We start from the raw sequence: 20,695 nt of genomic DNA, 5'->3' as shown, positions 1-20,695 counted from the left end.
CAAGATCATCTTCACTAAAAGTGTGTAAGAGCACACTCGTCCGTTTCAGGCTTGTAGACTAGGAGCGCTATTCCTCTGACAGAGCTGCTGCCCACCTTGCCAAGGCCCATCTGACTCCAGGCATTTTAGCTGGTCATTTTACAAGTCCATCCCTCCTCACATGAACGGTCTAGTAGACATGACGGGGTGTTACAAAAATATTCCTAAGAATGTGCTGTAATCCCTCGTTCTTTTGGATACCTCATAAGTATGTTCACTGTATGCGCTCTTACTGTTTCTGTTTTTATTGTGCGCGGTACATTCTCAGGCTGTGTGCTGGAGCGCAAGCTCCCAACAGGCAGTGATCGTCTATCTGATGTGTAATTTGGCATCTAATAAATGCTATTTTGTGTTGAACGCAAGAAAGTAGACTTTTTTTTTCTTTTAACCCCAGCGGTTTTAGTTGACAATGATGGGACTTTGAAGAGTGTGGGATTGTGCTTTGGAGCGAGTGACATGATGTCATACAACAAAGGAAGTAAGATCGCTTGTTCGCCTTTCTGCGGCCAGCACTGGATGCCCGCAGCTCCGGCCCGCTGGGCAGGGCCGCTGGGGCGGCAGCGGCTTCCGGCAAGGGGCGTGGCAACAGGACCCCCAGCAGGCTTCGCGCGGACTGCGAGCCATCCTGGTCTCCCTTTTTGGTCACTGGCTGCCACCCAGGCTAGCGGAAACGCCAATCAGGCCGGATGCTGGACCGTCACTTCCGGTCCACCCCCCACTTCCGGTGGCGCCTGCGCACTCTTGGGCAGGTGCAGCGTGGCGATCCTTTCTCTGGGTATCCGACCGCCGCGCTCGGCCGGCTTCTTGGCCCTGTTCAGCCATCTCCACGGAAGACAGTGCGGGTGAGAGCGTGTGCGATCGGCATGCCAGTGCCCCGCCTCTGTGCCAGCCGCAGGACCAACCTGAGTGTGCTGGACTGGAGAACCCGTCGCAGCGCTCCCGGTCTGGCCCGACTGCGGCTAGTGCGAACCTCTGCGCCTGCCTAGCGCGTCTCTGCCGTGTGTACTGTGTTGCTTTGTGCCTCTGGTTCGACCTGGGTGGACACCTTCGCGCCAGCGCCGGGTTATTCTCGGGCTTTTTGGATTGGTTACAGTGTGTCCTGTGAGCTCGGCTATTAGTCTCGCCAATCGAGCTTGGCCACTGCTGTGGCTACCACGACTACGTTTAATGGGAGCCTGGACTTCCCCTTTCCCTCGAGTTCCATATTGCCATGTACAGGTAAAGAGCCGTCGCGCATCAGAATAGATACCCAGAGGGCCTTGGTGATTTACGTTTGTATGTCAGCCCCTGAGCTGACACCCTTCCTCTTCCAGCTTCTGGCTGATGTGGCGGTGATGGCTCCAGTGACAAGGTTCCTGCTACTCACTGGAGAACCGGTTCAAGTGAGTGACCCCAGATCCTGCCTCTGAACCGGTGGATGGAAGCTCTCTATGTATCTGGCTCTTTCTGTCTCTCTGCTGTTCAAATAAAGCTAAAAATTCTTTTTAAGATTAATTTATTTTTATTGGAAACACATCTGCTTTATGGAAAAAAGGAGAGACAGAAAGATCTTATATCTGCTGGTTCATTCCCTCAGTGGCCACAGAGGCTGGAGCTGAGCTGATCTGAAACCAGAAGCTTCTTCCAGGTCTCCCACCTGGGTGCAGGGTCCTAAGATTTTGGGCTGTCCTCTGCTGCCTTCCCAGTCCATAAGCAGGGAGGCGAATAGGAAGTGGAGCAGCCAGGATGGCTTCATGGCTTAATTCTACCAAACACTGAAAGAAAAGTTAATATTTATCCTTCTTAAGCTAATTTCCAAAACAAAAGTAGAGGGATTACTTTTAATTCATTTTATAAGTCTAGCATCACTCTCTTACCAAGAATGACAAGAATACGGTATGGGGGGAAAAAACCCCTATAGGCAAATACCATCGATCAGCAAGCATGCAGAAACCCTCAGTGAAACACTGAGAATTTAACCCAACAACATGTTAGGAATACCGCTTTCTAAAATCCAAGTGGGGTTTATCTCAGGGATGAAAAGTAGAGTGAATATATGCAAATCAATGTGACACATTAGCAGTGGAATATTAAAACCGCATGATCATCACTATAGATTGAGGGAAAGCATTTGATACAGAGTTATACATCGTTTTATGATAACGATGGTGTAGAAGAAAATTTATGCAACACAATAAAGACTGCTAATGAATATCTAACAGCTAACATCATAATCACTGGAAAGAAACAAAAGTTGTCAACAAAGATCTGGTACAAAGCAAAAATACCTGCTCTCAACATTTGCTTTCAAAGGACAGACAACAAGAAATGAAAGGCATCCCAATCAAAAAAGAAGTAAACTTACTATTGTTTGCAAATGACATGCTCCTGTATGTACAAACTAAAGGTTCCACAAAAGCTGTTACAACTAAAAATACCCAGTAGTTTCACATGCCAAACATACAAAACTTAGTTCCATTTCTATACCAATAATTATCTCACAGGAAAACCTAGAAGACAATCCCATTAATGATAGCCTCAAAAAGAATGGAACACCTTGCCTTGCAACCACCAGGATCCCATACGGGTATCAGTTCGTGTCCTGGCTGCTCTGTTTTCCCATCCAGCTCCCTACTTATGCCTTGGGAAGGCAGTAAAGGATGACAAAGCCTTGGGACCCTGCACCTGTGTGGAAGAAATTCCTGGCTCCTGGCTTCAAATAGGCTCAGATAGGCTGTTGGAGCCACTTAGGGAGTGAGTCAGTGGATGGAAGGTCTTTCTCTCTGTCTCTCTTCTGTAAATCTGCCTTTCCAATAAAAATAAATACTTAAAAATGGAGGTAGAACACCTTGGAATAAACTTTATGAAGGTCTCGGCTTTAGCGCCATTGTTGTTGACACCTCCGAGCCATGAGAGCCAAGTGGAGGAGGAAGCGGATGCGCAGGCTGAAACGCAAGCGGAGGAAGATGCGACAGAGGGCCAAGTAGATGGCCGCGGCAGGAGGCAGCCGTCCCACTCGCCCGGAGCGTCCGCCCGACCGAGACCCCGGAGAGCGCCCCGCCCCGACCTGCGCAGTCCCTGCCTGGCCCAGCCTAGCGCATGTACAATAAAGCCTCCCGGCCGCTGTGTCGGACAGAGAGTCCAACCGCAAAAAAACAAACAAACAAAAAAAAAACACAAAACTTTATGAAAGAGGTGGAAAATCTATACAATGAGAACTGTAAATATTGATAAAGAATTTGAAGAAGACAAATAACTGGAGGGACATCCTGTGTTTACAGACTGGAAGAACCAGAATTGTCCATATTCATAATCATTATCAAAATTTTTAAGGCAAACTTCAAATAAATAGGAAAAAAAACCTAAAATGTTTACAGAACTGGAAAAGATCATGATTAACAAAAGTCCTCTTGATAGGACCCAGCGCAGTGGCCTAGCAGCTTGAATATGCCAGGATCCCCTATGGGTACCAGTTCTAATTCTGGCAGCTCCACTTCCCATCCAGCTCCCGGCTTGTGGCCTGGGAAAACAGTTGAGGACGGCCCAAAGCCTTGGGACCCTGCACCCGTGTGGGAAAACCGGAAGAGCTCCTAGCTTCAGATCAGCACAGCACCAGCCATTGTGGTCACTTGGGGAGTGAACCATCAGACAGAAGATCTTCCTCTCTGTCTCTCCTTCTCTCTGTATATCTGACTTTCCAATAAAAATAAATAAATCTTAAAAAAAGAAGAAGAAATACTGGAGACCAAAAGCGTGATCACAGACATGAAGGATACCTTTGGCGGGGTGATTGATGGAGTGGACACCTCTGGGCCTGAGGATATTTCAGTAGAACAGCCAAGCAAGGCTGAAGAGGATGATACGGAAGGGGACACGGGATGAATTTCTGTTCTGGCCACTCCTCCCCAGGACACTGACTTTATTTAAAAACACCCCTTTGGAGACATGACTCACTTTTACTACAATATAAGCAAGTGCTAACCCAAGAACATAGGACCTTTCCTCTCTCAAGGACTTCTTCAGTTATTATGAGCCAGGTTTCTGCTGGATTAACTCCCTTAAGAAAGAGTTAAGGGGCCCAGCACAGTAGCCTAGTGGTTAAAGTTCTTGCCTTGCATGTGCTGGGATCCCATACAGGTGTATCCTGGCTGCTCCACCTCCCATCCAGCTCCCTGCTTGTGGCCTAGGAAAGCAGTCAAGGATGGCCCAAAGCCCTAAGACCCTACACTCATGTGGGAGACCTGGAAGAAGCTCCTGGCTCTTGGCTCCTGGGTTCGGTAGTCCAGCTATGGCCATTGCATCTACCTGGGTAGTAAACCAGCAGACAGAAGAGCTTTGTCTCTCCTCTCTGTAAATCTGACTTTCCAATAAAAATAATCAATTTTTTTTAATGGATGAGTTAAAGAAGCCTGTGCCTCCCTGAAACCCTCATGTGCCGCCCACCATTCTTGCCATTATGAGGCTGAAGCCATGTGCCCTGTGGCCCCACCACAGCCAGGCAGATGCTGGCACCTGCTCCCAAAGCTCCAGAACTAGGAGCCAGCTACAGAAACCTGTAAAGCAGCAGGGCGGGTCTCCCATGTCCCAGGAAACAGCAGAGCTTGCAGAACTCAAACATCACCTCCGGGGTCACAGGGTTGGGAAACAGAGCAGGGTGGAAGCCCGGCCTTTGGTCTAGGCCTGCTACAAACTCCCCTTCCCTGGTATGTTCCTGGAGCTGCTTGAGCCCTGGGTGAGGCCCAGGACCAGCATGGGTTTGGGGGATTCCTGTAGGCTAGTTCTGCCCATAAAAGGGCATTAAAGCCATGCCAAAGCTTTGTTTCATAGCCGTACCCTCAGGAGCCCCCAAGTGACAGCCAAGGCCCACCCCTTTGGTGTCTTGCATTTGAAGGTGCCCTCATCAGCATGGATTCACAAGAGGGCTCCCACCGACTTGACTCCTTATTCCTGGGTGGCCTCCGGGGGATACTTTAGAAGTGAGATGGCTCTGAGGGGTGAGGAAGCCAGCTGAACAGGAACTTGGCTGGAACCTCAGTAGCAGGGTCTAGAAGCAGGTGCAGGACAGGGGTCCCAGATCCCCAGTTAGGTACTCTACTTCTGCTGCCCTGGCTGGACGGGAGGTAGCCACAAGCCCTGCCCCATGTACTGAGTCAACCTCCACTGACTGTGGGGCCTCGGGGGAGCGGAGCTTCAGGCCATGGATCTGTCTGCGATGTTTTTTTTTTTTCTCTTTCTGAAAGAGATATAATAAATACATCATTAAAGTTCACACTCTGTCTCTCCTCATCTCAGTATATCTGACTTTGTAATAAAAATAAAATAAATCTTAAAAAAAAAAAAATGCATGATTCAGGGCCCGGCGGCGTAGCCTAGCGGCTAAAGTCCTCGCCTCGAATGCCCTGGGATCCCATATGGGCACCGGTTCTAATCCCGGCAGCTCCACTTCCCATCCAGCTCCCTGCTTGTGGTCTGGGAAAGCAGTTGAGGACGGCCCAAAGCCTTGGGACCCTGCCCTGTGTGGGAGACCCGGAAGAGCTCCTGGCTCCTAGCTTCAGATCAGCTTAGCACCAGCCATTGCGGTCACCTGGGGAGTGAATCATTGGACGGAATATCTTCCTGTCTCCTCCTTTCTGTATATCTAACTTTCCAATAAAAATAAATCTTTTTGAAGAAATGCATGATTCAGTGTTTTAGTAAATTTACAAGGTCATGTAGCCATCACCACTAATTCCAGAACATGTTAATCATGTCAAAGGGAACCCAGTCCCCCTCCCCCACCCTCCCTGCCAACCACTCCTCTGTGTCTATCAATCTGCTCATTCTGGGCGCTCATACTAGTGACTTCACACAATACTAAGCACCATGTTTTCAAAGTTCATTCACAGTGTAACATATATTAGTGCCTCCTTCCTCTTCAGTGCTGAATAATAATCCCCTATATGGATAGACCACTTTACCTATTTGTTCTCAGAGTAAATCTCCTATAAATCCATCCCAGCATAAAAGGACCAAGCTGCATGAAGCGATCTCAGAGGCAGCCATGTCTTGGGAAAGCTGGCCTAGAATTCTGTTCCTGGGCTACTCTTCCCACCATCAACAGCTGATCATCAGCCCCTCATCTCTCTCATCCCACATCCATATTGCTAGGGTTCCAGGAGATTCGGTAACAATCCCACACCTCCCACAGCTAATTTCCCAGGCCCCTGAATCTGTGCATCTGGAGAGGGAGCAACCTGCACCAGCTGGACCTGGTTCTAGCCGTGGGGCTGTCTGCTGCCACTGTGGTGCAGCAAACTGCTTAAACGTTGAACTGGCACAGCTTCCTTCCCTGTAAGGGGGGGACACAATTTCCAGGGTTGTTGTAGCAATCAAATGAGATTCTTTAACATAAAGAGCTTGGTAATGGCTCTCACTTATTATAAGTGTGATAAATATTAGTTTTCCTAGAGGGAAAAGTTGTTTATTCAAGGGTCTGAACAAAAGAGCTGTTCTAACAGAGTTTTTCAGGCTTTTCTATTAATAAAATAGGAGCCATGTGTGGTTAGGTAGTGGGCAGCCTATGGCAGTGGTGTAACTGGTGTGAATGGTGTTGCAAAGGAATCAAGTTATGTCATTGGCAATTAAAGTGACAGGCCACTTTAGTGTTTTGGCAGGTGACGGCTATCTTAAAGAGACACACTACAGTCATACAAATTTATACTGCAAGTGAATGGGAAAACAGTTGCAAATAATCTAAGAAGGACTTGATTCTAGAATAAAGAATTCTTACAGCTCAATCACCAATTAACAAGAATCAAATTAACAAAATGAGCAGATTTTGAATAGCTATTTCTCCAAAGCTGATACACAAATGGCCAGTAAATACGTGATAAGATTCCCACATCACCAGTCATGAGGGAAGTGAGACATAATCAAAATCACAAGATGCCACTTTATGTCACTTAGGGTGGCTAACATCAAGAGACACAGTTAACAAGTAGGATGTGGAGAAAATGAACTACCCCTACACTGCTGGTGGCAATGCAGAAAAAAAAAAAAAGTACAATTCCTGTGGCAGTTAGGTTCTTCCTGAAAAAGTAAAACATAAAATTACTGTAAGATCCAGTAAGTCTGCCTTTAGGTATAGCCCAAGAGCTAACTTGTAGCCAGTGTTCACAACATCGTGATTCCCAATAGCCCAAACATGGAAGCAACTCAAAGGTCTATCAGCAGATGAACAGATAATGTGAGCTGGCCACACAGTGGAGGAAATCCATGATATATAGTACTGCATGGAAATGCCTTGCAGGCACCATGTAGGGAAGAGAGGACGGAGCTTGAGGAGGGAGGATGCAGGAATGGGAAATGACAGGTGGTAGGGCTGTTGAAAATGTCCTAACCTTAGTCTAAGTGAGAGCTGCACAACCCTGCATATTCTGTATTTACTCAATTAGACTTCAAGTGGATGAATGTTCCTGGCATGTGAAATACCTTAATAGAGCTACAAAACACTATTATTCCAGAAACGGGAGAGTTTAACACTGTGGTACTGTGCATAGTTACTGCTGACGTTGGGTGAGTTAACCATATCATGGGACAGGTTTTCCCAAGTCCTCATCTGCTGTCAATTAAAAAAGGCTTTTCTTGAAGATCTATGTTATTCAGACCCCTCTCATCCACTGGGGCTTCCTCTATCTCCCTGAAGCCACCTGGGGCAGAAGTTATGGCAGCTGACATGGTTAAGTGCAGCGTAAGGCCTAGGGAAGATGGCAGAAACTTCCAGGCTGTTCCACAGACAAAGACTGCACATGACAGGAGGGGAGGTTCTTTTCTTCCAATGAGGTACTCCAAAAGGCAGCTGGTCAAATCAGTAGGCTGGTAGTTTGAAGCCAGGCCATCTGGTGGATCACACACTGGCAAAGAGGAACAGGGGAACCCTTTATCTGAATACAGCACCCTGGGGGCCTCCCTTCGGTCCACTGTGCCACTACTGGTCCTGAGCTGAACTTGAATCCAGGGAGGCAAGGCAGCGTCAGACTTGAAATCTTTCAGAAAAGAACAAACAAGCAGCATGGCGATCTCATCACATTTATTCAAGATCCACAGTTGAACAGTTCATCATCCAAAGACACCAAGATTATATAGTTATTGATTTTGCAGTCAGCAGGAGCAGAAACACACATACACATACACCTGCACACACGCACACACAGGTTCTTTGAAGTACACTGAGCTGAGCAAGCTTTGTAAATAGGGGAAGTAGATACCCATGTTCCTTCTCTTTGGGGAGAGGCCTTCTTTGGCGGACCAGGCTGACTGAAGATGAGCGAGTCTGGTGACTATCGGACACCCCTCTCCCCCAGGAAAGAAACAAAAACAAAAACAAACACATATCCACATCCTAAGCCCTGGAACCTGATACACTCCCTTATGTGGCACAAGGCCTTCACAGTGGGTAATTAGTTCAGGGTCTTGAGACGGGATCATCCCAGGCCTAAGAGGATTCTAATGATCCTCAGAAGAGGGAAACCAAAGGACCAGAAGCAGGCGAGCAGCTGATGTGATGAGCGGGGAGGGAAGACAGGCCCATAAGCCAAAGGACATGGGTGACCATCACACAGACTCACTCGCAGAGCCTCCCAAGGGGATCGAACAGCCTGGCTCTGGCAGAGCAAGGCTCATTCTTAACCTCTGCCCTCCAGACTCACACAGAAGTTTGTTTTGTTTTAAGCCACTGACTTTCACAATCATCTGTTAAGTATCAACAGGAACTGACACAGACATGACCATGACTCGGAGGCATATATGCAACAGTGAAAGGTCTGGCCTAGAAAAACAAGATGGGGTAGGGGTCTGGGGAACAGAATGAGAAATACAGAGGCCCTGACCAGTGGCTGCAGGCTAGAGGGAGGTACAGACAGGCTGTGTGCCGACGTGGGAGACCAGGGGTGAAGGCCTCCAAGGCCATCACAGCTAGGAGGAAAGCCACTGGGCTTCAGTAAGCCTCTGCCCCAAACACAGACGCGTCACTTTGCTTCCATTGACTCTCCCTGGGATCACAGAATTCAGCCTAAAATGGACCCTTGGGGAAAACAGAAGGTGTCAACTATTCAATTACTGAACAACTGCCTCTTTGGGCTGGACGTGGGCTGAGGGCAAGGGCTACAATGATGGAGGCAAGGTTCTTGTCCTGATAGAGCTGGGGAGTACAGGGTGCTGTCCCCCAACCTCCGCACAACTGAGGTTAAGCCACATGGTTGCTGGGGGGCTGTATTGGATACAAGGAGGTGCTTAATACACACAAGCCCACCCTCTGCCTTCTTGGAGGTCCCCAGCAACACTGCCTCCCTGGAGGCTCTGCTCTTCCCAGACTGTCTCTGAATGCTGCCAATGTCTCCTATGGGCAAGGTTGTGGCCAGACTGAATACCTCTGCAGGAAAGCTGTCCCATGACTTGGGAAGCTGTGGGGTGTCATGGGCCAAGACAAAAGCAGAAGTGCATGCGAAGGCCCATGAGTGTGTACTTGCAGGCAGGGGATGTGAGAGCACCCTGGGGTGACTGGCAGGGACCCAGGAAGAATGCCACCTGCTTGTCTCCACAGGAGGTAGAACCTGACTGGCCCAAAGCTGTCCCCACACTGAAAACTGAGCTGGTTTGCCCAGGGTGCTAACAATTAGGCCTTCATTTGTATTTTTAGAAAACGAGGGAGTAGGATTAGAGGATCTTCTGGGATTCTGACATTTCATATAAATATATTTTTGTCATATTTTAAAACATCACTGAGGTAAAATTCATGTATAATAAAGTTAATGCATTTCAAGGATTTTTAGTAAATCTACTGACATCTGCAACCATAATGCAATTTTAGGGCATTTCATCCGCCCAGTTATTTTGTTATTTCTGAAACCAACGGCCGCAGGGAGAAGGGAGAGCAGGGAGGACTGCCCTTCATGTGCGCAGGGAGGTACTGAGCCATGGTTCGCTTACTGCAGTAGCTTTTTCTACCTCTCGGGCCGGGGACGCAGCAACCACATGCCATTTCCTTTTTCCTCAGCCACGATTTTTTTTTCCTTTTTTCCCCCTTGGAACCCTTTCCTCACACCAGCATGTACATAATGTCACTGAATTTATTCTTTGCCATGAAGAGCAGGATGTCACAGAAAGTGTTTCTGCCTCAGGAACACAGCCTGGAACTTTGGTGGTTCACCGGATTGTCTGGAATGACAGGAAATCATGACATATGCAGAATTTACCTTTTGGTGGATTTTGGAAGATAAATAAAGCAACAGAGGAGAGCTGCCCAGGGGTCATCGAGCTTCCCTCTCAGTAGTTTCTCCATACTTGCTTTCCACGGAGACTGCCATTCACCTGCCATGTCTTCATCTCACTACCATGTACCGTCAGGATCCATGTCAGCCCCTTCTAGGGCTCCTCCCCTGCCTCCCCCAGGGCCTCCTGCTGTCCTGAGTCACGCAGGCGGTCTATGGTTCCCATGCAGGTAAGGGGAGGAGGAACACAGAGTCCTGCCTGGCAGCCGTTGGGCACAAGATGCTCCTCTCAGTCCCCATGGTGGAGCCTGTGATGCTGGTGAAGGTTGGAGCTCTGGCGAAAGCTTTTCCCACATTGGTTGCACTGGTATGGCTTCTCCCCAGTATGGATTCTCTGGTGTAGCTTCAAGGTCGACTGCCGCCCGAAGCAGTTCCCACACTCTCCGCAGGTATAGGGCCTCTCTCCCGTGTGCACTCTCTTGTGTCTTTTCAGCTCCGAGTTCCATGTGAAGCTTTTCCCACAGTCATCGCATTTGTAAGGTTTCTTGGCTGAGCGGGTTGGCTGGTGCCCAAGACGCTGCAAACGGCTGCCCAGGCTTCTTTTCCCACTTTTGCTTTTCTTCAGCTCCCTCAGTGGGTGGCTTTTGAGGGGGCTGCTCGTGCATTCCAGTTCCCTGCAGTGTCTCTGGTAGTGAGCAAATGGTTTCTGAGCATGTGGAGAGCCAACCTGCCTCCGGGACAGCCGTGGCTCACTCATGTTCGCCCCTCGTGGTTCTGGACTTGGCAGCCCATTCCCCTTGGATCTGCTAGCCGACACTGCACATGGCTTTGCTCCTTTAACCGTTTCCTGCTGTGGGTTTTCCTTGTTGTCACTTCTCATTCTGGGGGCCTCTATAATTAGAAAGAATATGCTTCATTTTCTGGACTCAGAAGAAAGAATCGCAGCAAAACCATTATGGGATATATTGCAAGATTTCTTGAAGGGCAGTCTTGCAGTGGCAAGTTGGGCTAGATCCCCAAGGTGGAGGCTTCCCCAACCCCACACACCTACAGAGTCAGTCTCCTGAGGTCAGGCCTGGAAATTTGCACAAGGATTGGACTACAGGGGTGATTCTGATTTCTATTAAAATTAGGAGCCAAGTTCTCCAACCACCTTACTCCTTCCTACCTTTAGGGAAAGACTCAGATTGGAAGGGCACAAGCCCTTTTATAGTCCAGCACCTGAACTACTTCAACAAGTGGCCCTCACAGACACAGGCAGACGCTGACAGCCTCTTCTAGTCAAAGGATAGCAGATGCAGTAACTGTGGTGTTTTTCCCTTTTAAATTACCAAATGGACACCATATGTGTTTAGAAACTGGACAGCGGACTAGACATGTACCCAAATCAGAAGCTGCCCACTGTCTTACTGCCCAGACTGGAGATCCAAATGGAAAGAGCTAGAATAGCCTGTGACAAGCTGGAGGGCGTGGAACAGTGCTGTCCAATAGAACTTCCTGTGACTGGGAAGCCTCTGTGAGCTTCAGTATGGCCGTAAACAGCTGCATGTGATAATGTGCATTATGAGAACTTGAGATGTGGTAGGGAGGAACTGAATGCTGAATTTTACTTAATTTTAACTCAAATAAGCAGGACATACAATTACAGTGAATTGATTCTGGCCAATATTTGCAAGACAATGTTGTGGAAAATGTAAGCTAAATATTTGTGGTCTTGGATGTGACTTTAGGCCAATGGTATTTTACAAATGACACCAAAAGCACAAACACTGAGAACGGAAAAAAAAAAAAAAAGATGAGACTGTTTAAAAAACAATTGTGCCTCAAAAGACACTGTTAAGAAAGTGAAGAGAAGCCATAGAATGGGAAAGGGTAGTTGCAAATCATATCTGTATATGATCTCACACACACACACACACACACGAACCTAATATTCAGAAATACAATCAATTCTTTTTTCCACATCCCCACTCCCAGAAAATACAATGAATTCTTATTACTCAATCAGAGACAAGTAACTCAATTTTTAAATGGGTAAAGGATCTGAATTCTAGACATTTACCCAAACATTGTGCACAACTGGCCAATAAACACAGAAAAAGCTGTTCAACACCATTAGTCTAGAAAATGCAAATTAAAAGCACAAAAGGGACTCTGGCACAAAAACTCGGTTTCTAAATCTTTACCTTGCAAGTGTTGTAATCCCATATGGGCACCAGTTCATATCCCATTCAGCTCCCTGCCTGCGGCTTGGGAAAGCAGTAGAGGATGACCTAAAGCGTTGGGACCTTTAACCCATGTGGGAAACCTGGAGGAGGATCTTGACTCCTGGCTTCAGACTGACTCAGCTCTGGCTGTTGTAGCCATTTAGGGAGTGAACCAGCAGATGGAAGGTCTCTCTGTCCTTTTCACAAATCTGATCTGACTTTCTAACAAAAATAAATATATCTTGTGAAAAAAAAAGGCACAAAAACATACCTCTTCATCTTCATACTTAATAAAATGACGAATAAAACAGACTGCTACCAAGTGCTGACAATTATGGTTGGTGGAAAAACTGGAATCTTCATACTTTGTTGGGCATCTGAAATGGTACAGTCACTTTGGAGGACTACCTGGTAGCTCCTCACAAAACCATATCATTATGTAGTTTCACTCCTAATGAAAAGCAAAAACCTACATCCACACAAAAATAGGTACAAAAATGTTCGTAACAGTATTACAGGTGATTCTTTACTTAACAATATTTTAGCCTTATGATATATTCACTAGGACCCATATTTTGAGTTTTCAATATTTTCCTGGGCGAGGGCTACAATGCCACCTCACAATGCTGGGCAGTGAGTAAGCCAAAGGTACAATTCAGTCACATCATTATTTGTTTTTCTTTTTTAATTTTATTGTTATTGGAAAGTCAGTATATTTTTCTTAAATATTTATTTATTTTTATAGGAAAGACAGAGAAAGACCTCCCTTCTGCTGGTTCATTTCCTAAACAGCCACAGTGGCTAGAGTGGAGCTGAGCTGATCTGAAACCAGGAGCCAGGAACCCTCCTCCGGTCACCCACACAGGTTCAGGGTCCCAAGGAGTTGGATGGAAAGTGGAGCAGCCGGGACACAAACTAGTGCCCACATGGGGTCCTGGCACCTGCAGGTAGAGGATTAGCCAATTGAGCCATTGTGCCAGCCCCTCAGCTACATTAATTATCAGGTTAAGTATACTTACACTTATGTACTATGTATAAGTACACCTTTGTGGTAAATATACTGTGTACCAGTATGTATTTTTTAATATGTATTTATTTGAAAGAGAAAGACAGACAGACATAAAGATCTTCCACTTGCTGCTTTACTCCTACACAAATGGCCACAATGGATGGAGCTGGGCCAGGCCAAGGCCAGGAGCCAACAGCTCCATCTGTGTCTCCTAAATGAACGTGCGAGTGGTTTTTGGGTACATTTTGTGTTTTCTCATCCCATCATGTCTTATATAAATTAGATGAGATAGTCAACACTTTATTATATTATTTCTCTATTTTTATTAGAAAGTCAGATCTAAAGAGAGACAGAGGGAAAGATCTTCCATCTGCTGGTTCACTCCCCAAATGGCTGCAATGGCTGAAGCTGAACTGATTCAAAGCCAAGAGCTTCCTCTGGGTTTCCCATGCAAGTTTAGAGTCCCAAGGCCTTGGGCCATCCTCTACTGTTTTCCCAGGCCACAAGCAGGGAAGCTGGATGGGAAGTGAAGCACCTGGGACACGAACTGGTGCCCATATGGGATCCCAGTGTACACAAAGCAAGGACTTCAGCCACTAGGCTACTGCACTGGGCCCTCAACACTTTATTATAAAATAGGCTCTGTATTAGATGATTTTGTCCAGGGCCCAGCATGGTAGCCTAGGAGCTAAAGTTCTCGCTTTGCATGCCCTAGGACCTATATGGGCGCTGGTTCTAATTTGGGCAGCCCCGCTTCCCACACAGCTCCCGGCTTGTGGCCTGGGAAAGCAGTCGAGGACAGCCCAAAGCCTTGGGACCCTGCACCCACATGGGAGAACCAGAAGAAGCTCCTGGCTTTGGCTTCGGATCGGCTCAGCTCTGACCAGTGCAGCCACTTGGGGAGTGAATCATCGGATGGAAGACCTTCCTCTCTATCTCTCCTCCTATCTGAATATCTGACACGGCAATAAAAATAAATAAATCTTTTTTTTTTAAAAGATGATTTTGTCCAACTCTAGGCTAATCTAAGCCTTCTAAGTAGGACTGGTATTGTGGCCCAGTGAGCTGAGCTTCTGCTTTTGATGCCAGCATCCTTTATTAGAATGTAGGTGTGAGTTCCACGTCCTCCCCTTCAGATCGGCTCAGTTCCAGCATTAAAGCCACCTGGGTGGGAGTGAACCAGAGAATGGGAGAACTTTCTCTGTCCTTCCTCTCTGTAAATCTGCCTTTCCAATCAAAATAAATGCATCTTTTTTTTAATACTTATTTGTTTTGATTGGAAAGGCAGATTTACAGAGGGAAAGACAAAGATCTTCTATCTTCTAATTCACTGGATCTGAGCTAATGGAAGCATCGTTCTAGTTACATAAAATGCTCACAAGAAGCAAACCCAGCGCAGAAAGCAGGTTAGCAGCTGATGGGTCTGGGGGATGGAGATTCGGGGACTGCTAATGGTTATGGGGTCTGTCTGAGGGCATGAAAATGTTTCAGAAGTAGTGGTAATGGCTGCACAACCTTGGGAGGGTACAAAGCACTGAACTGTACACCCCAAAAGGGTGAATTTCACAATGTGTGACATATACTTCAACGGGTAAACTTTGAAAAGTCACAGGAGGCCAGTGGCTACTGTAGTGAACAGAGCAGCTCTGGAGAAATTCACTGGGGGCCCCTGGGGCGGAGGTCACAGACAGCTACCTCTCGGGAATCCAATCAAACAAGGGAGCTGCAGAGGCAGCTAAGGCAAAAGAAGTGAACGTGCTGGTGAAGAGGAGGGGAGCTATTTCCTTCAGGTCAGTGACAGCCAAAGTAACCAGCTTTTCTACTCAATGTTCCAGTCTTCCTCGTTTCTTGTGTCCTCAGACTACTATCAAAGTATAAAGTACTGAGTGTTTATGTTCCCCTCAAATGCACTGCTGAAACTCCCACAGGGATGGTGTTCTGAGGTCCTGAGGGCTCTGTGCAGGTAAGTATGAGCTTGCTGGCCCCTTCTGCCATGTGAGGGTACAGAATCGGGCCCTCACCACCACCCAGCCACAATAGCACCTTCATCTCAGACCCTGCAGCCTGCACAACTATGAGAAATGAATCTCTATTACTTATAAGCTACTCTCTAATATTTTATTATAGCCGCTTCAAGAGACTAAAATACAAGGAGTTTGTTGAATATAGCAAGTGTTAAAGAAACAAGGCCCTGGTGTTCTTGTAATCTTCCTCTCCTATATTTATATCACCAAACCCGGCCAAAGTGTCCCTGTGCTTCAGTACCAGAGCTCACAGAATGTATAGCCCAGGGGGACAAACTGCACGAGCACTGCACCGCAGGCAGAGAACCAGACACCCAGACTCGGGGCTGAACGCCCAAACTTCCCAGAGCAGGAAGAAGAGAAAGACTACGGAGTGGGGTTTTTCCTTCTACCAGCAAAACATTCCGAACAATAGACTATGTTAGGTAATGAAACTCAACCCAGTCTTGGTGTGAAAGCTCATCAGCTTCCACAACGGTATCTCTCTTTACTATACAAAGCTCTGAAAAAGACAGAAAAGTTCTAGAACATTCCTTTAATGAAATGGATTACTAAACACTCACTGCTAGAAAGTGACCCAAGCATACTTGTTACTTATAGACCATCAGGCTCCTTACTGCCGTTTCTAAGGAAACAACTGTCATCACATACGATGTTAGACACACACATGTGCACGCTGTGCTTTGGCAGATACAGACAGAAGAGTCGCAGAATGGTTACCTGTCCCAGTCGGCTTGGGGGCTGGCTCCTGGAGGAGTGGGGATTTCTCCCAGGGATGGGGACTGAGCTGGTCATGAGATCCTGCCGGGGAAAGCTCCTCCAGAGACTGTTCCCTGAGATCTCTCCTCAGAGTGTGCAGTTGAAAGTCGGGCAGCTCCTGTTCAAGTTGAGATCCAGTTTTCTCCAGCAGAACTTTCTGCCCCTGCATGCAGACTGCCACCTAGGAACAAGCCCCATGTATTAACGCTCCGTCCTTAGTGGCCTGGGGCATCAACTGTGACCCCTCTGACACCACCCAGGGGAAGCCAAGGAAAGGGCACGGGGAACAAGCATGAGGGTGCTTCAAACCAGCCAATGTTCTCCAAGTGGGTGTCCTTCAAGTCTGGCCTCTTCCCATGTCCTGGGGTCAAAGGTGTCAGAATTAGGGTCACTCATGACGCTGCCCCAGCAGGTTCCCATCCCCCATCCCTTCTCCCCTCCATACTTCTGTTGGAAACAGGCCCCAAAAGAATGGGAAGCAGTACGGTCAGGGACCATTCTTATTTATTAAATGGTCTGCCAGGGGTCTTCAGTAGGAGTAGTGGCCCAAAAGCACAGCCCACATCTGTTCCTTAATGGTTTCTATTTTCTAAAGTCCTGCACTTGTTTGCTACCTGCACGAACCCCAACTGGGATCTGACTTGGGGGCTGGGATGGGAAGGCACAGCCACACAGGCTAAGTGAGCTGTAACTTCTGAGTAAAAGGGAATATGGCCAGAGGTGTGTCATTGAAGAAAGTTCAGGGAGGTTTCCCCAACACTAAATTTTTTTTCCCTAACAGGATGATGCTGCCCACGAATTCTGACTGTGAGCGAATTCCCAGAGGAATGGGTGGAGGAAAATCTGCCAGCAGACTAAAAACACCTTAGGACTACTTCTGAGGACAGAAGGCCCAGAGCAGAAGGGGCCGCTGCGGGTGCTCTACTTCCTCAACGGATGCCAGAAGCCGAATTTCCTGACAATCTGATAACTCTTTGCAGGCCGTTCCCAGAAAGGAGCGAGAAGCACCTGGGAAGCAATGTAGTCTATTTGCAGCGCCTGTCTGAGATCCAGAGACCAAACACGATGGACAGAACATGCCAGGACTATGGGACAGAGCCGGCCCCTTACCCACTGCTTCGGCTTCTTGGCGGCCCTCTGGAAGTCCTCCACCAGGCTCACAATCTCCTTGCCACTCGCGGGGCGCCGATGCCTGACCCGGGCCTGGATCTCCGGGGGCAGGATGACCAGGAACTGCTCCATGACCAGCAGCTCCAGGATCTGCTCCTTGGTGCGCAGCTCGGGCTGCAGCCACTGGCGGCACAGCAGGCGCAGGCGGGCCAGCGCCTCGTGGGGCCCAGGCACCTCTTGGTAACAGAAGCGCCGGAAGCTCTGGCGGGAGAGCTCGGGGTCCGGGCAAGGTTCAGGGACAGTGGCTTCCCGTTTCTCTTCTGGCTTCGTTATTATGTGTCTCTCCTGCTTGGAGGCCTCAGGGTTGGAGCTCAGGGTGATTTCCATCTTAGCTGCCATGGTGTGGTTCAAACTTTGCGGAGTCTGTCCCTGAAGAACCCTCTCTCTAAATATGGCGCGGCCGGGGGAGATGGGATGCAGAGCCAGTCCTCATCTGCCGGCTTTCACTCCACGCTCGGAAGCACGGGCCCTGGCAGGGGGGTCGTGTCAGCGGCCTCGTGCACCATCTCGCAAAGAGGGAAAAGCCACAACGTCCTGAGGAGACAGCAGCAGTTCTTTTACTTCAGGGCCGAGCCCAGAGGGCCTCAGACGGAGCGGGCTGGCGCGAGTGCATGTTGTCTGACCGGTAGCCTGCACCAGCTCTCCCGCCTCTGACTGACACTGGCCTCGAGCATCGCGCCGGGACCTCAACGGTGGAGCCCGGGCAGGCCACACCGCGGCGGGTATCGCGCCTCAGCGGGCAATCCCCGGAGCGGGAACAGGCAGGCGCCCAAGGCCGCCTCAGCAAAGCTGAGGTCATGGGGTACACGCCTTAACCACAAGCGCCCGGCGCCTGCGACACCTCCATGCCGGGCGGCACGGCAGCTCCCACCTGCAGCCCACTCACCTCTCGGGGGACCCAGGACCCGGAACCGGGGCGTCCGGGCTGGGGCGGGGCGGAGCCGCTCGTCGCGGAGACGCCCACGACCGCAGAGGAACTGACCGCGAAGAGCCCGCCTTCTCCCCCGAGAGATTGGCTCCTCCCGTCAGCTTCCTTTGCTCATTGGCTCTTGGATCTGCTCACAGCTTCGCAGTGCATCGCGGTAGCTGTAGTCCGGCACCGCGGCTTTGGCGCGTGCGGGGCTGGCGGCCTGGCGTCAGGCTCGCTCGGCGGATTTCCTGCCCCGCTGTTGAAGAATGTTTCGCTTTTTCACCTGTTGCACAGTCGTTGGCTTCTTCGGACCTAGAGGGGTCCGCAATGGGGGCCCTCGTCAGTCAGGGGGTCCCTAGCCACCGTTTTCCTAAGGCAGTTACGTCAGGCCTGAGTGGGCGTCTCCGTGGGATGGGCAGCCTGCCCACGGCCACGGCCGGCGGGGCGCGTCTCCTAAGCCAGAGGATAGCAGAGCTGTCTTCCGCAGGAAACCAGGGCAGCGTGTTTTACATTAGTCTCCAGCCAGACAACGTACAGGACATGCAACACGACAATAAAAGTTTAAGTTTTAAAAAACTTTAAGCTGCCTAGAGGGAGTATATGGCCACCTACGGACACTTTAAAGAGGGTGCTGTTTTGTCCGTTGAATCTGCTTTCATCTGTATTTGAAGGGTGTGGCGGTGACCTAGAGGGTTAATTAAAAAGCATATACACACGTGTGCACACACAAAACCGCTCTCTTCTTAAGAGCAGGTGGCAGTTCCCCTGGGTTGCTGGAACCTGTGTTCGGTGGTGGACAGAAACAAACTGTAAAAGAATAAATTCAGTTTCAGACGTGTGTTTGCAAGCAAGTGAATAGGTGACCTGGTAAAGACTGGGGAGGGGAGGTCACAGACAGTAAGGCAAGACCTCTCCCCGGTGACCCTGACACCTGAGGGGTCAGCGAACCAGTGGTGGGAGAGAAGTCTGTCACATCATGCCAGGCCTCGGATGCTGAACAGGATCTAGACTGTATTCCGTGGCCGGGGAGAAGCCACCGAGGTGCTGCACCGGGGAGGAGAGGATCTTCCATCTTGACGAGATCTCAATGGATTCCAAGTAGAGAAGAAGAGCTTTCTTAAAAAAAAAAAAATCCGTTTGGAGGGTCCAGCAATAGAGAGGACGCAGGGCAGCAGGCATGGCAGCACTCTGGCTGGGCTGGCAGCTGTGGAGCCACAGAGGCGGGCAGGAGCACCAGAAAGATGCCTGCTGAAGGTGGGCGGGACGCGGGACTCCCGAGGAGGGGAGGGGGCCTAATGCCGCCCCGCCGGCCACGTGCGAGCAGACCATCTCACTTCAGATGAATGTACAGCGTTTTAGCAGTTCAGCTGCGCCAGGCCCTCTGCCCTCTTGTAGACAATTGTTTTGCCGCTTCAAAGACCACATCCTACTACTTTTCTTTATTCCAGGAAATTACAGTACCAGTACAGTGGCTCCTAGCATGTGCCTTGTGCTTCTGTATATTTAATAACCGTTTTTTGAAATAAGCCGTTCTAAAGACTTTTCAGTCCAACTTCTCAGGGATTTATACTGGCAAATGAGGGGGTCCTTCTCCGAGTCCCAGGTTCTGGAAAGGACTTGAATGCCCCTTTGAGAGCTGCCGCAGGAGCCCTGCAATCCCACAGGAGATTCAGCCAGAGGAGCTGACTCAGATGGGGTCTCAGGACTCACAGCCAAACCCATGGGGAGAATTGGAGGGCGGGCAAAAACCTCTGCCCTCACCCAAGTCAGGTGAGGGGCAGGCATCTGCTGGAGTGAGATCCGAACCCCCATCCACCACTGGCTAACCGAGTCAGTGTCCTCAAACTTCATCCAAGAGGGCAGCTTTCAATTTCAACTGAACTTAATAGAAGTTTAAATAGGGATGGAAATTCTTTAAGTTGGGTTTTTGTTACAATTTAATTCTGTTGCTCTAATTTAAAATTCTGTTAATTTGCAGGACTGGCACTGTGGCGTAACAGGCTAAACCTCTATCTGCTGAAGCCAAATCCAATACAGGTGCCAATTCAAGGCCTGGCTGCTCTACTTTCAAGCCTGCTGATGCTCCTGGAAAAGCAGAGAAAGTTGAACTGAGTACTTGAGCCCTTATATCCTTGTGGGAAACCTAGAAGAAGCTTATGGCACTTGGCTTCAGATTGGCTCAGCTCCAGCCATTGAGGCCATTTGGGGAGTGAACCAATAGAATGGAAGTTCTTTCTTTTTCTGTCTCTCTTTCTCTCTGTAATTCTGCCTTTCCTATTTAAAAAAAAATCTTAAATTAAAAAAAAAAAAAAGTAGAAGTAAAAGTAGGGCCAGGGCAATGGCTCAGTTGG

The 20,695-nt window shown here is 48.8% G+C and overlaps 1 protein-coding gene across 1 annotated transcript; it reads right to left on the bottom strand.

Moving 5' to 3' along the window:
• Nucleotides 1-10,402: 10,402 nt before the first annotated feature.
• ZNF174 (zinc finger protein 174) lies at nucleotides 10,403-17,778 on the bottom strand. The gene is made up of 3 exons (XM_004586696.2): nucleotides 17,375-17,778; nucleotides 16,226-16,445; nucleotides 10,403-11,156 (listed from the first exon to the last, which is right to left on the bottom strand). The coding sequence occupies exons 1-3, from the start codon at nucleotides 17,771-17,773 to the stop codon at nucleotides 10,555-10,557; spliced, it is 1,221 nt and encodes a 406-aa protein (XP_004586753.2). The 5' UTR covers nucleotides 17,774-17,778; the 3' UTR covers nucleotides 10,403-10,554.
• Nucleotides 17,779-20,695: the final 2,917 nt, after the last annotated feature.

Source organism: Ochotona princeps, chromosome 24, assembly GCF_030435755.1.
Source record: "Ochotona princeps isolate mOchPri1 chromosome 24, mOchPri1.hap1, whole genome shotgun sequence".
Classification (NCBI taxonomy): Eukaryota; Metazoa; Chordata; class Mammalia; order Lagomorpha; family Ochotonidae; genus Ochotona; species Ochotona princeps.
The sequence above is the reverse complement of the archived record's forward strand: the minus strand, read 5'-3'. Positions and strand labels throughout refer to the sequence as shown.

Excerpts from the sequence above, each read along its gene's own strand:
- ZNF174 (XM_004586696.2), bottom strand. The coding sequence starts at position 17,773 with ATGGCAGCTAAGATGGAAATCACCCTGAGCTCCAACCCTGAGGCCTCC. Across the intron at positions 16,446-17,374 it reads CCAAGAAGCCGAAGCAGTGG|GTGGCAGTCTGCATGCAGGG; the intron begins GTAAGGGGCCGG and ends GCTTGTTCCTAG. Across the intron at positions 11,157-16,225 it reads CCCCAAGCCGACTGGGACAG|AGGCCCCCAGAATGAGAAGT; the intron begins GTAACCATTCTG and ends TTCTAATTATAG.